Source organism: Leucoraja erinacea, chromosome 10, assembly GCF_028641065.1.
Source record: "Leucoraja erinacea ecotype New England chromosome 10, Leri_hhj_1, whole genome shotgun sequence".
Taxonomy (NCBI): Eukaryota; Metazoa; Chordata; class Chondrichthyes; order Rajiformes; family Rajidae; genus Leucoraja; species Leucoraja erinaceus.
In genome coordinates, this window is record NC_073386.1 from 26,241,655 (window position 1) to 26,257,542 (window position 15,888).

Here is a 15,888-nt window from a genome sequence, read left to right on the forward strand (position 1 = left end):
TCCTGCTGCCTGGCCAGCCACAGTGCGTGGGCCTACTCCACTAGAACACGAGGGTTTCCAAAACTTACCCCTGGGAGGAGCAGGCGAATGTCGTCGGGAAGAAGGCTGTAAGAAGGCATACTCAAACAACATGCAGGGCTGTTGGCCGTCCATGAGCGAGAGCATCTCGGTAATTAGGACCGATGGTTTCCGGTCGTTTCCCGGTCGAGCGCGCCGACTATGTAATGGTAGCAGGTCTTGGCGGTCGTGAACCCGCAAATGTGAAATTGCGACTCAGCTTGCTGAAAACATACTTGCGGCTGGGCGGTCACGAAGGTCGGCAGCTTCAGGGTGACCGCGTTGAGTTGGGCCTGGTCGGTGACGGCGGCTGGGTTCGGCGCTGGAGGGGTGCATTTTGTTCTCCAGAATATCTATTCTGGACATCGGGTTACCTGATGTAGTGGACACGGAGCTGTCCGTCAAAGAATGAGGCAGGACACAAAGTTTGTCCAAATATGTGATTCTTTATTGCTGCTACAAGTCCTAACTCACCACCCCATGTGCGCGCGATTAACACCTTAAATGCTTCCCAGGGGCACCCGTGACCCCTACCTCTCGTCACCAGGACAGGTGACCCCCCCCCCCGAGCTGAAGGTTATGTACAGTGCATGGCCCATCACCAGGGGCCGCCACAGTATTTCGTTATTTATTCTAGTTATAAATGAATCCCATCTTTTTCCAAGTTTCAGCACCAGAAGCATTAGTCGGGCCCTTATTGGCGAGGGTTATGAGAAATTGGTGGTTGGAGTCAAATGCACATAATTACAGGAAAACTAATTTCCAAGTAGCAAATGTATTTCTACATATACAATAATCGAAGTGTAGCTCTATCTTCACAATATTAATGTGACCTCCGGAAGAAAATATTTTGGCATATTGAGAAAGAAATGCTTTAATTTCACAGTGGCTGCTACACTGGAATATTTTGCAGATGTCATTGTACATACCCTTCTTGTTCCAGGTTCAGAATTGTTTGGAGCCTAGAAATATTTAAAGATTATAATTACAAAATACAATTTTACGCTGTGTAAAGCTAAGAATACTTATATCCATTTTGTTTAAAGGAATACTTTAGCTTCCTCCCATTCATTCTCTCAAATCTCTTGCTTATAATCCATGTTGAATTTCACAAAAATCTCGTTAATACTCCTTGTTAACTCCTCAAAAATATCCAGTCAAATAAGTAAACTATTCAATCCTGCATATCATTGATTAATCTCAACCTGTACAAATGATTTATTTTAACAACATTATGACTCCCAAGCAGCAGCAAAGTTGGCTCACCGTAAGAAATTTTCCAAATTTAGGACAAAATTGTTCTCTGGTTCCATAAAAATATAATGTTTTGTAAGATTAAAAGAGATTTAAAATCCAATCTTATAGCAAAAGCACATGATAATTCATTTCACTTGCACGTTATGTGCAAGTGACGAATAAAACTGATTGATTGATTGATTGATTGATAATGGCAAGGGCTAAGAAGCGAGCGGGTAAGATCATCTTTGACCCCTCTCACCCTGGCCACAAACTCTTTGAATCACTTCCCTCTGGAAGCGGACTCCGGACTGTCAAAGCTGTCACAGCCAGACATAAAAACAGCTTTTCCCCCCCAAGAGTAGCAGTTCTACTCAATAACCAAAAATCTGTAGCCTCCTTTTGCTTTGGTATTTTATTTAATTCACATGTTTAATCGATAATGTTTTATTATTAATGTTTAATGCTTTATGTGTCATTCCTAACTGTCACTGTATGTCATGTTGTTACTTGCGGACGGAGCACAAAGCAAATTCCTTGCATGTGAATACTTGGCCAATAAAATTATTCATTCATTCATTCAAAATGGATATAATTGTTGAAAGGGACCAAAGATACAAAATTATATTTGGTGTTTGTGAATATGATCTGAATAAATATTTGTCTTGCATCTGAAAGCTATGTTACTTGAAATCACTACAGTGATATTATACTTCAAATGAGTGCAGGGAAACTTATCTGACAACAGACAAACTATCAAAGTGTGAAATTAACAGTTCAGGCTTGATAAAAATGTTATGGTATTCTGAATTTTGTTTAACATTTTTTACTAGCTGGCTTGACCTCTGCTGCTACATTTCCCCACTGAGTCTTTGCTGAGGAATAATTATATTTGTGACAAAACAAATATATTTTTTCAAATGAAGCTTAAATCAACTAGTCTTAAAAGGAAAGTATTTCCATTCGGTGACTACAAACATTTTGTGTTGGAAAATCTGTATCATTGTAATCGGAATCTTCAGGTTCTAAAGAAGTCTTGCGTGTAGCTCTAGAACGTGGGCGTCGATCGGTTTTTCCTTTTTCAGTTCTTTGACATTTCCTACAACATTAAGGGAAAAAATAATATCCTGGTCAGAACACATCCTAGCATATTGCTCTATAAAGATAAATTGAGGTTCTGATAAATTTAGGTTCTAATGTCTTACCTTGTCTTGAAAAAATGCAAGTAAATAAGGTAACCTAATGCAATAAGGAGAACTAGCACCACAATACATCCAGAAGTTAGAAACGGAGATGAAGATTTATTTGTACCTGCAAAGAGAAGATCAAAGGCCACCTAAAAATAATTATTTTCACCATTCAAAGTCATAGTCATACAGCACGGAAACAGGCTCTTCAGCCCAACTTGCCCATGCTGATCACGATGCCCCATTCAACACTAGTCTCACCTGCACATATTTGGCTTGTAAAGAAAGTTTATATAGGGATTACTATGTTTACACTGAAATGTGCGTAAATTTATACAAGGATACAAATGACATTTATTATCACATACACCAACTAGTGTAATGGAATTTAACTTGCCATTTGCAGCACACCAATAAAAATAAGACACAACATTAAAGAATTTAACAATAAACATAAAAATATCCCCCCACAATGGTTCTCACTCTGAGGGAAGGCAGCAAAGTCCAGTCCTATCCCCTGTTCACCCATGGTCAGGCCTATTGAGGCCTCCGCAGTCGCTGTTACGGCAGCCCGATGCTTCAGGCCCTGTCACTGGATGATGGAACTCCGGCGTCGGCAGAACCATCTCAGCGGCTTGGAGTATCTGCAATGGCCGCTTCCTCCAGGGAAACCGTGGCTCCCGAAGTCCACGGGCCTCGCTGGTCGGAGATCCAGCACTGGCAATCTCAACGAGAGATCCCAGGCTCCGCGGTGTTTAAAGTTCAACGCCGCCCCGCAACTGGACGCTACACAGACCGCAGCTCCGTGATGTTGGAGTCGGCGGTTTCAGCACTCCAGAATCCACCGCACGGCGACCCGGGTAAGGCATCGCCCGCTTCGTGGTGGTGCTTCAGCGTGGTGGTGCTTCAGCGGTCCCGGCAGGAAACGCCGCTCCAGTCCTGTTGGTAGGCCGCGAGGAACGGGCGAAGATACAGCTCGGAGAAAAGCCGCATCTCCGACCAGGTAGGGACTGAGAAAAAAAGTTTCCCCCTTCCCCCACCCCCACCCCCCCACATAAAAAGACTAGAAGACCTCCAAAACAAACACTTTTTAACTCACTAAAAATAAAAAAGGGTGAAAGGACTAACGGCTGCTGGCAGGGCAGCCATACTCGACGGCACTCCCTGACTACTGTTTTGTTACATAAACTAAATGCAATAATACCGAAAATTTCTTCTCAAGTACTTACTCGTAGCAGACTGACAGAAGTCTCCAGAATATTCGGAGGAGCAAATGCATACGTATCCAAGTGAGTTATCTGGCCTTAAAACACACTTTCCATTATTCATGCATGGATAAGCATCACAACCATGTTTCCCAATTACTAAAGCAAATTAAAAAAAATGAAATACAAAATAAAATCTATTCTTATTAATTTACATTTTCTTCTTCTTTTACCATGTCCATACAAGAGAATGAGCAAATGAACCACAAAATTCTTAGGTTTTGGAAAGCAAAAGTAAATATAGGCAAGGGGTCAAGGATTATAAAAGGAGCCCACTCCAACTGAGTTACTTCCTCTTTCCTGCTTTACAATTAAAACTATTCTAATGTGTCCATTGCTATAACTAGGAGGATCCATTATCAAGCAACCTAGAAATGTTACCAATTATACTGCCAGTATAAAAGATGAAGGAGATGTATGTGATATGTCTGAAGTGGTCAAACACACAGAATAAGAATAGTCAATTTACAAAATTGTGCATGTCAATGTTTTGATTGGATTATGGCCCCTAACTATCTCTCTAGAATCATTCTCTCACTCCACGGCTACTACAATTAGTGGCATGGGAATCTTTTCCTAACGCCATAAACCTTATGATTTGGGATGGCATCATGCAATAAAGAAATGCATAGAAGTCTAGGTGTGTTGCAATTCCAAGGAAAGTTAAATTGTGAATGAAAGTTCTCAGGTAGGCTTTCTGAAATTTGGATTCCAGGAAGTACATCTCGATTTTGTCAAAATAAGTACTATGTAAGAGAGTGGTCAAGGGTGATCATTATCAATTTTCTCTCTAAATTAAAGAAAATCTGGCCATCTCCCCATTTGGTTCCATTGATGATATAATCTTGGTCAAAGCCCCAAAATGTTGATGCATCACCATCAAAATCATCTCTAAGCATTCCTAACATGTTACTGAACTTAATGAATATTTAAGATACCTTCTAATAAATTCAAAATTACATGACATTTCAATAACAAGGTGCTATCCTGCAGAATATATATTTTTGCTTGCTTCGTCCAATCCTTAGGTAAGTCTTGCAGGCTGCGGCTTGACGTTCCAAAGGAACTGGCAGAATTTAGCCATCTGTACAGAAATAAGTGCAGTAACAGAGCCAGGTGTAGCTGGAATTCCCCAAGTATTACCTCGAGAAAATGATCACTCAAATTCCACCCTAGGTCAGACTCAGTGTGGGATCTGAGACATCATTCATTTCAATGATTCCTTGCCTTCCCTTTTCTGCAGTCTATTATTTTAAAACCTATTTTACTTAAATGTTTCCAATGTTTTTTTGTGATGATTTTAAACTATATTTACTTTTTAATTATTCATATTAATTTTAATATTTTTAAATGTTTACTAGACCAAGTGCAGACCCGTTGGGTCTGTTTCCCCAACGCGCGTTTGCGGGGGGGATTGGGGGGGGGCGGCTGCGGCATCACACTCACACTAACCACCCCCCCAAACACACAGGTGGGCGGAGGGGGAGGAGGGAGAGACGGGGTGGGGAGGGAGGGGAGAGGGGGGGGAGGAAATGGGAGAGATTTGGGAGGGAGAGCAAAGCGGGGTAGGGGGGGGGGGAGGGGGATGGGAAGAGGGAGGAGATGGGGAGTGGGAGGAGAGTGGGGAGGGCAGGAAGGGGGGGGGGGGGGAGAAGGGTAGCGGGGAGTGGGTGCAAGAGAGAGGGGAAGGGAGTGTGGTGAGGAGATGGGGGTGGAGGGGGGGGAGGAGAGAGGGGGGGGGAGGGGAGGAGGGAGAGGGGTGGGAGGGAAGGAGGGGAGAGGGGTGAGGAGAGAGGGGGAGAGGGAGAGGGGGATAGAGGGGGGAAGGGGGGAGGAGAGAGTGGGGTGGAGGGAGGGGGAGAGAGGGGTTGGGGAAGAGGAGAGAGGGAGGAGAGAGGGAAGGAGGAGATGAGAGGAAGGAAGGGGGAAGGGAGGGGGGGGAAGATTGGGGAGGGGGGAGGGGGAGAGGGGGGGGGAGGAGGAGAGTGGGAAGAGGAGGGGAGAGAGAGGGGATAGGGGTAGGGGGAGAGAGGGGAAATAGTGGTGAGGGAGAGGGGAGGGTAAGAGTGCGGAAGAGGGGCAGAGGGGTAGGGGAGTGGTGGAAAAGGCACAGATGGGTTGGAAGGAGGGGAGGGGGGGAGGAGAGGGGGGGGACGAGGGATGGGGGGAGGGGGAGAGGAGAGGGGAGGAGAGGGGTAGGGGAGAGGGAGGAGAGAGGAGGGGGGTGGGGGGGAAGAAGAGAAAAGAGGGAGGGGGAGGGGGAGGGAGGAGAGGGAGGGGGGAGGGAGATGATGGAGGGGGAAGGAGAGAAGAAGGAGGAAGAGAGAGGAGGAGAGAGTGGAGAAGAGGGGGGGGGGGGGGGGAGGGGGGGGGGGAGGGGGGGGGGGAGGGGAGGGTGAAAAGTTTCTCCTCATCTCAGTCCCAAATGTTCCACCACTCACACATAGCCAGGGGGAGGGAGAGGGGAAGAGAGAGAGGGGGGAGGGGGGAGGGAGGGGAGAGGAGAAAAGAGGGAAGGAGGGGGGGGAGAGGGAAGAGGGGGAGGGGGGGGAGAGTAGAGAGGGGAGGGAGGAGGAGGGGAGAGGAAGGGGGGAAGGAGGAGGGGAGAGGGGGGGAGGGGGGGGGAGGGAGGGGGGGAGAGGGGGGGGAGAAAGGGGAAAGGAAGAGAGGAGGGGGAGAGAAGGGGAGAGGAGAAGGAGAAGGGAGGAGGAGGAGGAGGGGGGGGAGGAGGAAGAAGAAAGGAGAGAGAGAGGGAGGGGGAGAGGAGGGGAGGTGGAGGGGGGGAAGAGTGGGAGGGGGGAAGGTAGGAAAAAGAGAGTTCAGATAGGGGGGAGGGGGAAAAGAGAGGAAGGAGAGGGAAGGAGAGAGGGGAGGGGGGAAAAGGGAGGGAGGGGAAGGAGGGGAGAGAGGGGGGAAGGGGAGGGGGGGGGGAGGGGAGGGGGAAGGGAGGGAGAAGAGGAGGAGAGGGAAAGGAGAAGGGAGGAGGGGGAGGGGGGGGAGGAGAATAGAGGGGGGGGAGAGGGGAGGAGGGAGGGGGAGGGGGGGAGGGGGGAGGAGGGGGGAAGGGGGGAGGGAGGGGGAGAAGGGGGGGGGGGGGGAGGGATCGGGAGGGGGAGAGGGAGAGGGGGAGAGGGAGGGGGGGGAGAGGAGGGAAAGAGGAGAGAGGGGGAGGAGGAGGGAGGGGGAGGGGGGGAGAGGGAGGGGGGGAGGGAGAGAAAGGGAGAGAGAAAGGGGGAGGGGGAGGGAGGGAGTGGGGGAGGGGGAGAGAGTGGGAGAGAGGGTGGGAGGGAGGGGAGGGGAAGGAGGGAGAGAGAGGGAGAGGGGGAGAGAGAGAGGGGGAAGGAGATGAGAGAGGAGGGAGGGAGGGAGGAAAGAAGGGAGAGGGAGAGAGGGTGAGGGGGAAGAGGAGAGGAGAGAGGGAGGGGGGGGGGGAGGGGGGAGAGTTCGGGGAGGGGAGAGGGGAGGATCTGAGCGGTGGGAGGCTGAGGGAAGGAGGCAGAGAAGAAGGGGAGAGGGTCAGAGAGAGAGGAGACAGTCCAGGGGGAGGAGGGGGGGAGAGGGGGATGGAGGGGGGGGGAGGGGAGGGGAAGAGAGAGGAGGAGGAGGAGGGAGGGGGAGGGAGGGGGAGAAAGAGGGGAGGGAAGAGGGGGAAGAGAGGAGAGGAGAGGGGAGGGAAGGGGAGAGAGAGGAGGGGGGGAGGAGGGAGGGAGGGAGGGGGAGAGGGGTAGGCGGAGAGAAGAAAAGAGAGGGGGGGGGGGGGGGGGGGGAGGGGGGGGAGGGGTGAAGAGGGAGAGAAAGGAGGGGGAGATGGAAAGGAAGAGGGAGAGGAGGAGAGAGGGGGAGAGGGGGGGAGGGGGGGGGGGGAGGGGGGGGGGGGGGGAAAGGGGGGGGGGAGGGAAGGAGGGGGAGGGGAGGGGGGGGGGGAAGGGGGAGGGGGGAGGGAAGGGGAGGGGGGGGGGGGAGGGAGGGGGGAGAGGGAGGGGAGGGGGGAGAAGGAGAAGAGGGAGGAGAGGGGGGAAAAAGAGGAAGAGGGGGGAGGGGAGGGAGGAGGGGAAGGGAGAGAGGGGAAGGGGAGGGGGGGGAGAGGGAGGAGGTAGAGGGGGGGGAGGGGGTGAGGGGGGGGAGGTGGAGGAGGGGGAAGGGGGGGGGGGGGGGGAAAGGGGGGGGGGAGAGGGGAACGAGGGAAGGGGGAGGGGGAGGGAAGAGGGGAGAGGGAGGGGAGGGGGGAGAGGGGGGGAGGGGGAAGGGGGAAGGAAGGGGGTGGGGGGGGGAGGGGATGGGGGGAGAGAGGGAAGGGAGGGGGAGGGAAGGGGGGAGAGGGAGAAGGGGGGGGGAGGGAAGGAGGAGAGAGGGAGAGGAGAGGGAGGGGGAGGGAAGAGGGGAGAAAGGGGAGGAGAGGGAGGAGGAGGAGGAGGAGGAGGGGGGGAGGAGGGAAGGGAAGGAGAAGGGGGGAGAGGGGGAAGAGTGGAGGAGGGGGGAGGAGAGAAGGGGGTGGGGGGGGAAGAATGGGGGGGGAGAGGGGTGGCGGAGAGAGAGGGGAGAGAGGGGGGAGGGAGAGAGGGAGGGGGAAAGGGGGAGAGAGGAGGAGAGGGGAGAGGGGGAGGGGGGGAGGGAGGGGGGAGAGGGGGATAGGGGGTAGAGAGAGTAGTGGGAGAGGGAGATAGGGGTAGGGGAAGGAAAAGTTGGGGGGGGAGAGAGAGGGAAGGGGGGGGGGAGGGAGAGAGGGGGGGGGGGGGGGGGGGGGAAGAGAGGGGGGGGAGAAGGAGAGAGAGGGAAGGAGAGAGGGAGGTGGAGAGGGGGAAAGAGATGAAGGGAAGGAGAAAGAGGAGGGAAGGAGAGAGGGGGAAGAAGGGAGAGAGAGAAAGAGAGGGAAGGAGGGGGAGAGGGGGATGAGGGAGGGAGGGGGGGGGGAGGAGGAGGAGAAGAAGGAGGAGGGGAGAGGAGAGGGGAAGGAGAGAGGGGTGGGGGGAGGGGAGGGGGGTGGGGGAGGGGAGGGGAGGAGAGGGAAGGGGGGGAGGGGGGTGGTGGAGGGGGGAGGGAAGAAAGGAAGGAGATGGGGAAAGGGGGTAGAGGGGGGAAGAGAGGGAGAGGAGAGGGGAAGAATGGGAGAGAGAGGGAGGGGAGGGGGGGGGGGGGAGGGAAGGGGGGGGGGGGGAGAGGGGGGAGGAGAAGGAGGGGGGAGAGGGGGGGGGGGAGAGGGATGGGGGGAAGGGGAGGAGAGGTATGGGGGGAGGGAGAGAGAGTGGGGGAGGGGAGGAGGGAGGAGAGGGGGGTGAGGGGAAGGAGGGAGAGATGGGTAGGGGAAGGAGGCAGAAGAGAGGGTGGAGGGGGGGGGGAGAGAGGGGTAGGGGGAGAGAGAGGGAAATAGTGGAGATGGAGAGTGGGGAGGGATGGGCAGAGAAGGGAAGAGTACGGAGGGAGGGAGGGGTAGGCGGAGGGGAAGAGGGAAGAGGGGGACAGGGGGAGTGGATGGAAGAGGGGACAGAGCGGTTGGGGAAGGGGTGGGGGAGAGAGGGGAAGGGGGGGGAGAGAGAGGGGGGGGGGGAGGGAGTGGGATGGTGGTGAAAGGGGAGAGAAGGAGAAGAGTAGGAAGGGAGGGGTAGTGGGAGTGGTGGAAGAAGGACAGAGGGGTAGGGGAAGGGGAGAGAGGGAAGGGGGGGGGGGGGTAGAGAGAAGGGGGGTGGGAGAGGGATGGGAGAGGGAGGGGTGAGGAGAGGGAGATGGAGAGTGAGAGGAGAGAGAGGGGGGGGATGGCGAGGAGAGAGAGGGGAGGGGGAGAGGAGGGGGGGTGGGGGGAGGGGGGAGGGAGGCAAGGAGGTAGATGGGGTAGGGGGTAGAGGGGGGGAAGAGAGTGTGGATGGAGGGGGGAAGGTGGGGAGGGGGAAATGGGGAGGGGTGAGGGAGAGAGGGAAAGGGGGGGGGGGGAGGGAAGGGGGGGGGGGGAGAGAAGGGGGTGGGGGGGAGGGAAGGGGAGAGGGAAGGGGGGGGGGGGGGGAAAGGGGATGGGAGGGGAGGAGAGGGAGAGAGGTGAGGGGGGAGAGAGGGGGAGAGGAGGATGGGGAGGGGGAGAGAGGGGGGGGGGAGGGGAGGGAGGGATGGGGAGGGAGGGGGGAGGAGGGAGATGGGGTAGGGGAGGGAGGGGTAAGTGTGTGGAGGGAGGGGGGAGGGGGGGGGAGAGGGGGTGGGGTAGAGAGGGAAAGGGATGGGGGAGAGAAGGGGGGTGGGCGGGCGGGGGGGGGGGGGAGAGAGGGAAGGGGGTTGGGAGGGAGTGGGAAGTGGGAGAGGGAAGGGGGGGAGAGGGAAGGGAGGAGCAAGGGGTGGGAGGAGAAGGGGGGAGGAGGAGGGGTGAGGAGAGGGAGATGGAGAGGGGTGAGGAGGGAGATGGAGAGAGGGAGGTGGAGGAGGTGGAGAGAGGGATGGGGAGGAGAGAGGGAGGGGGAGGGGGAGAGAGAGGGAGGGATGGGGGGGGGAGAGGAGAGAGGTGTGGGAAGGGGGGGTGAGGGATGTGGTAGCAGAGGGAGTGGTAAGAGTGTGGAGGGGGGGGGGAGAGGGGTGGGGGGAGAGAGAGGGGAAATAGTGGAGAGGGAGAGTGGAAGGGGGAGGGGTAAGGGCAGTCCATCTGTTCCCCATTCCCTTTCACCCCCAATCCTCTTTCTCTATTCCCACACACGTGATGAAGCGCTTTGACACAGGCTGCACGCCATCACACTAACCACCTGGGTCTATTGGGTCTGTTCCTCCAAAGCACGGTTGTGGGGTGGGAATCTGGCTGGGGCTGGGGCTGGTGCAAAGGCATATGTAAATGGATCCATTCCGATTGGACATCTGTGAGCATTGGGCATTGTTACATCACACGATGGAACGAATCAAAAGGCAGAAAGGCAGCCGGACGGACGGCGGACGGCAAACGGCAGCCACACAGTTTTAAATATAGACTAGACCAAGTGCAGACCCGTTGGGTCTGCTCCCCCAATGGTGTGATCCCCCAACCCAATATTCCACCATGCACCCGTCTCCTCCAACAGAACTGAACCTGTTCCCAAAAGTAAGATTCCAGCACTCCCCTGCCTCCCTCAGCAGTGGATTGAAAAAAAACTCCAATTGCACCTTCCCTGCCTGCTGCAGCAGTTCCAATTGCAATACCAATTGGCCCTCCCCCTCCTGTTGAAGCACTTGCTGTGATATCCCATTGAGGTGAAAAGTTCAGAGTGTTCCTGTCTTGCAACTTTGTTTCAAAGTGTGTTGGAAGCTGACAGGAAGGAGCAGCGAATCAAAAGGAAGAAAGGCAGCTGGCAGCCGGACGGCAGGCGGCAGCCACAGACTTTTATATATATACTAGACCAAGTGCAGACCCGTTGGGTCTGCTCCCCCAATGGTGTGATTCCCCCAACCCAATATTCCACCATGCACCCGTCTCCTCCAATGGAACTGAAGCTGTTGCCAAATGTAAGTTTCCAGCACTCCCCTGCCTCCCTCAATTGCACCTCCCCTGCCTGCTGCAGCAGTGAAAAGTTCAGTGTTCCTGTCTTGCAACTTTGTTTCGAAGTGTGTTGGAAGCTGATAGGAAGGAGCAGCCGTCAACGAATCAAAAGGCAGGAAGGGATCCGTACTGCAGACGGATGGATGGATTTGAGTTTTATATATTAACTAGACCAAGTGCAGACCCGTTGGGTCTGCTCCCCCAAGGGTGTGATCCCCCAACCCAATATTCCACCATGCACCCGTCTCCTCCAATGGAACTGAAGCCGTTCTCAAAAGTAAGATTCCAGCACTGCCCTGCCTCTTTAAAAAAAAATCCCTGCCTGCTGCAGCAGTGAAAAGTTCAGTGTTCCTGTCTTGCAACATTGTTTTGAAGTGTGTTGGAAGCTGAGGAAGGAGCAGCCGTCAACGAATCAAAAGGCAGGAAGGGATCCGTACTGCAGGCGGACGGATTTGAGTTTTATAGATAGATAGATAGATAGATAGATAGATAGATAGATAGATAGATAGATAGATAGATAGATAGATAGATAGATAGATAGATAGATGAATGTCAAGGATGTTTTTGGAAATAATTTTTCATCATGTTTAAAATAAGACAGAGCTTACTTCCTGCTTTATTCTGTCAAAACCTATTAGGTGTGTTCCTAGGCAAGCCATTAACAAAACATATTCTGGACATCAAACTCCGATTCCAGCATCCAGTGAGCCCTATTCTATTCAACGTGAATGTAGATGTCCTGTAACTGCAATAGTAGGCTGAATCCAGCAATGTCGACTCAAATGTAAACGTAAACTGGGTTAGGCATTATGTTAGCAAGTGCAGTAACTGTCTTATCACTAAGTCATAGTACCAGTTTTTAATCTATACTAGACCAAGTGCAGACCCGCTGGGTATGTTCCCCCAAGGGCGAGGGGGTGGGGGGGGGGGGGGGGGGGGGTGTGGGGAGAGGGGAGACTGCTGGGTTCCGCCCAGCGGTCTCCCGGGAACAATTATTGTTAGTGACAATTATGAAAGTTGAATATTGTATTACTTAATTTAAAAAAAAGATTTGTAATGTTGTCAGAAAGATCAGCACAGCAATGAAGATTTCAGTTTAGGAATTCATCTAAATCCATGGGAATATACAGTACATTCAGAAAATATTCAGACCCCTCCACTTTTTCCACATGTTGTTACGTTACAACCTTATTCTACAATGAATTAAATTATTTTTTTTAAATTATCAATCAACACACATTATCAATACCCGATAATAAAAAAGTGAAAACAGGTGTTTAGAAATGTTTGCAAAGTAATTAAAAATAACTGAAATATCACATTTACATAAGTAATCAGTACTCAGTACTTTGTCGAAGCACCTTTGGCAGCAATTGCAGCCTCAAGTCTTTAGGGGTATGACGCTACAAGCTTGGCACACCTGTATTTGGATAATTTCTCCCATTCTTCTCTGCTATGTCAGGTTGGATGGGAAGCGTCATTGCACAACTATTTTCAGGTCCCTCCAGAGATGTTCGATCGGGTTCAAGTAGGGTTCAAGTGGGCCACTCAAGGACATTCACAGACTTGTCACAAAGCCACTCATGCATTGTCTTGGCTGTGTGCTTAGGGTCATTGTCCTGTTAGAAAGTGAACCTCTCTCTGCCCTAGTTTGAGGTCCAGAACACTCAGGAGCAGGTTTTCATCAAGGATCTCTCTGTACTTTGTTCCGCTCATCTTTCCCTCGATCCTGACTATTCTCCCAGTTCCTGTCGCTGAAAAACATCCCCACAGCGTGATGCTGCCACCACCATCCTTCACCACCATGTATGGTATTGGCCAGGTGATGAGCGGTGCCTGGTTTCCTCCAGACGTGACGCTTGGCATTCAGGCCAAATAATTTAATCTTGGTTTCATCAGAGCAGAGAATCTTGTTTCTCATGGTCTGAGATTCCTTTAAGTGCCTTTTGGCAAACTCCAAGAGGACTGTCATGTGTCTTTTACTGGGTAGTGGTTTCCGTCTGGCCACTCTACCATATAGGCCTGATTGGTGGGGTGCTGCAGATATAGTTGTCCTTCTGGAAGGTTCTCCCATCTCCACAAAGGAACTCTGGAGCTCTGTCAGAGTGACCATCGGGTACTTGGTCACCTCCCTGACCAAGGCCCTTCTCCCCCGATTGCTCAGTTTGGCCGGGCGGCCAGCTCTATGAAGAATCCTGGTGGTTCCAAAGTTCTTCCATTTATGAATGACAACCACTGTGCTCTTCGGGAGCTGCAATGCTGCAGAAACACTTTGTTTGACCTCACACCTTCAATTAGAACAATTCAACCATCTAAAATGTTGATTCACAAATTCTAAGTTCTTATGCAAAAAACTTTTAGTTGTGCAACAGCATGCAGCTATGCTTCAGTTGTTTACCCCTTAAAAAACAACTTTAGGCAGAAGAAGTAATATAACAACATTTAAAAGATACTTGGGCAGGTACATGGATAGGAACGGTAAAGAGGAATATAAGCCACATGCGAACAAATGGGATTAGCTTAGATGGGGGATCTTTGATGGCATGAGTGAGTTTTGCCGAAGGGGATGTCTGTGCTGTATGACTATATCCAAAGTTTTGGTCATCTGCCATAATTTCCCTGTATCAGGCATGAGTCAGGAAAAAAACATAAAAAAGAGGAAGAAAGATGGAGTCCAAGGGGCAGCACCACTGGTAGGGTTCCAAGGGGCAACACCGCTGGTGGGGTAAAAGGGGGCAGCGCCCCCATAATGCAGAAATGTTTTGATAATCGTACCTTGAAATGAGAGTTTTCTTGTCTTACTTTGTTTACCCTTAATTTATCCTGTAATTTTTTTATTGTACCTTAAAATTAAAATTTTTACTTGCTTGTCACTTCTTAATTTACAAAGAAAATTTGTGATAATCATACCTTAAATGACACCAACTTGCTTGTTTACACTTGTCATATTGAAAATATTCTATATTACACCTACTTGTAACATGATACCTGTTCCTGGATTGTTTAATTAGAGAGAAATATCCTTTACACAGGGCATTTTTGATAATTTTTTGATAAATATACCTTGAAATGACACAATTTCCTTGCATGTTTACCCTTAATTTATACTTTTTTAAAAAAATTATACCTTACAATAACACATTTTACCTGATTGAATCAGACTCTTGAATGCATTTTTTTTTCAAATTAAACAATTCTTATATTTTAACACTGTAACAAGTCATAGACTAGATGGATGCAATGTATTCCCATTATCATTCATGGGTTTGCCAAGTACGGTAGGCCTAGGGGACAGAGGAAAACTGCTACTCTACACAAGCGGAGCTGAGCACTAGCCGTAGAAATCTCATGCCTACTGTATGTGAAAATGCATATTTAGCTTCCATTCACTCCTGAGAAATACCATAGAAACATAGAAAATAGGTGCAGGAGTAGGCCATTCGGCCCTTCGAGTCTGCACCGCCATTCAATATGATCATGGCTGATCATCCAATCAGTATCCTGTACCTGCCTTCTCTCCATACCATACCTCCATCCCTTTAGCCACAAGGGCCACATCTAACTCCCTCTTAAATATAGCCAATGAACTGGCCTCAACTACCTTCTGTGGCAGAGAATTCCAAAGATTCACCACTCTCTGTGTGAACCATGGAACATTTTACTACTTTATAAATGCACTATTGATACAAGTAGCTGTTACATTTATTTTGGAAAAGTTGTGAGAGTGGAATGCCGTTTAACAAGGCTTTGCACTTTGGAAAGATGGTTTTGCTCTGTTCAAATTAAATGTAACGGTTCCTTCTAACATGGACCATTTAGTAACTTGAACTTCACTTACTGAACCTTTCCGATATTCAATATTTTCAGTTTTTATTTATGATTTCCAGCATCTAAAGGTTTTTTTCAGGTTTAGTAACTTCATTAATAAGTTGAATAAGCACTCAGCAAGGATATGACAGATACCAACTTTACTCCTTCTTGAGGGCACACCAATCTCCACCCTTTCAGCCACGCTTATTCACTGTTGGAGATCTACCCTCCCAGCTTCAATCCTCATGGAAGATGCCTTCCCTTCCCAATCTGTCAATATGAGGCCAGAAAGAAATTGTCCAAACCTCTTTTACATCTCAATTGTCAGTACAGCCTCCCTTCCAGGTTCTCAGTGCTTCTCATGGATAACCCTCCCCAACACTTAATGTCTTTCCTGACTCATACCCAGGCTTTATTCCACAGGCGTTACAGAAATTTACAACATGGGGCCCCATGACAGTTACTCTGCAATACACATCCATCCAATATATCCATTTGAATGTAGTGGAACTTATTTGTCATTATCTTAAATTGCTCATGCACAGGTAACCCAATTCTACAAAAAGGAATTTCAAGACACGCATTTAACATAAATATAACATTGTTGCTTAAAAATAGTTTATGCACTTACAGTTTGATGATATACCACGATCTAGGTTGAAAATAAAGTGAGATCATCTTACCTGAAGAATCATATCCTCGATTCTTAAGTGGTTCAATGTTAACAATTTTAACAAATTTTTTACTTTCATCAAGGTTTTGTAGAATTACTTCAACAAAATTATATGGAGCTGTTGGTGCATTGCACCATAGTTTATCCCTATAAATAAGGAAACGTGCTAATTATAATGTT

At 50.4% G+C, this 15,888-nt stretch overlaps 1 protein-coding gene across 2 annotated transcripts in view; it reads right to left on the minus strand.

Annotated features, from left to right (window-relative positions):
- Window positions 1-15,888, minus strand: part of LOC129700944 (uncharacterized) — a 66,655-nt gene that overhangs the window by 26,748 nt on the left and 24,019 nt on the right. Inside the window, exons 3-6 of one of the 2 annotated variants that reach the window (XM_055641796.1) lie at window positions 15,719-15,855; window positions 3,710-3,844; window positions 2,499-2,604; window positions 2,272-2,392 (exon numbers count right to left, since the gene is read on the minus strand). In XM_055641796.1, coding sequence (XP_055497771.1) covers window positions 2,272-2,392; window positions 2,499-2,604; window positions 3,710-3,844; window positions 15,719-15,855 — 499 coding nt within the window. The remainder of the gene's footprint in view (window positions 1-2,271; window positions 2,393-2,498; window positions 2,605-3,709; window positions 3,845-15,718; window positions 15,856-15,888) is intronic. The other variant, XM_055641797.1, reaches the window with a different exon arrangement.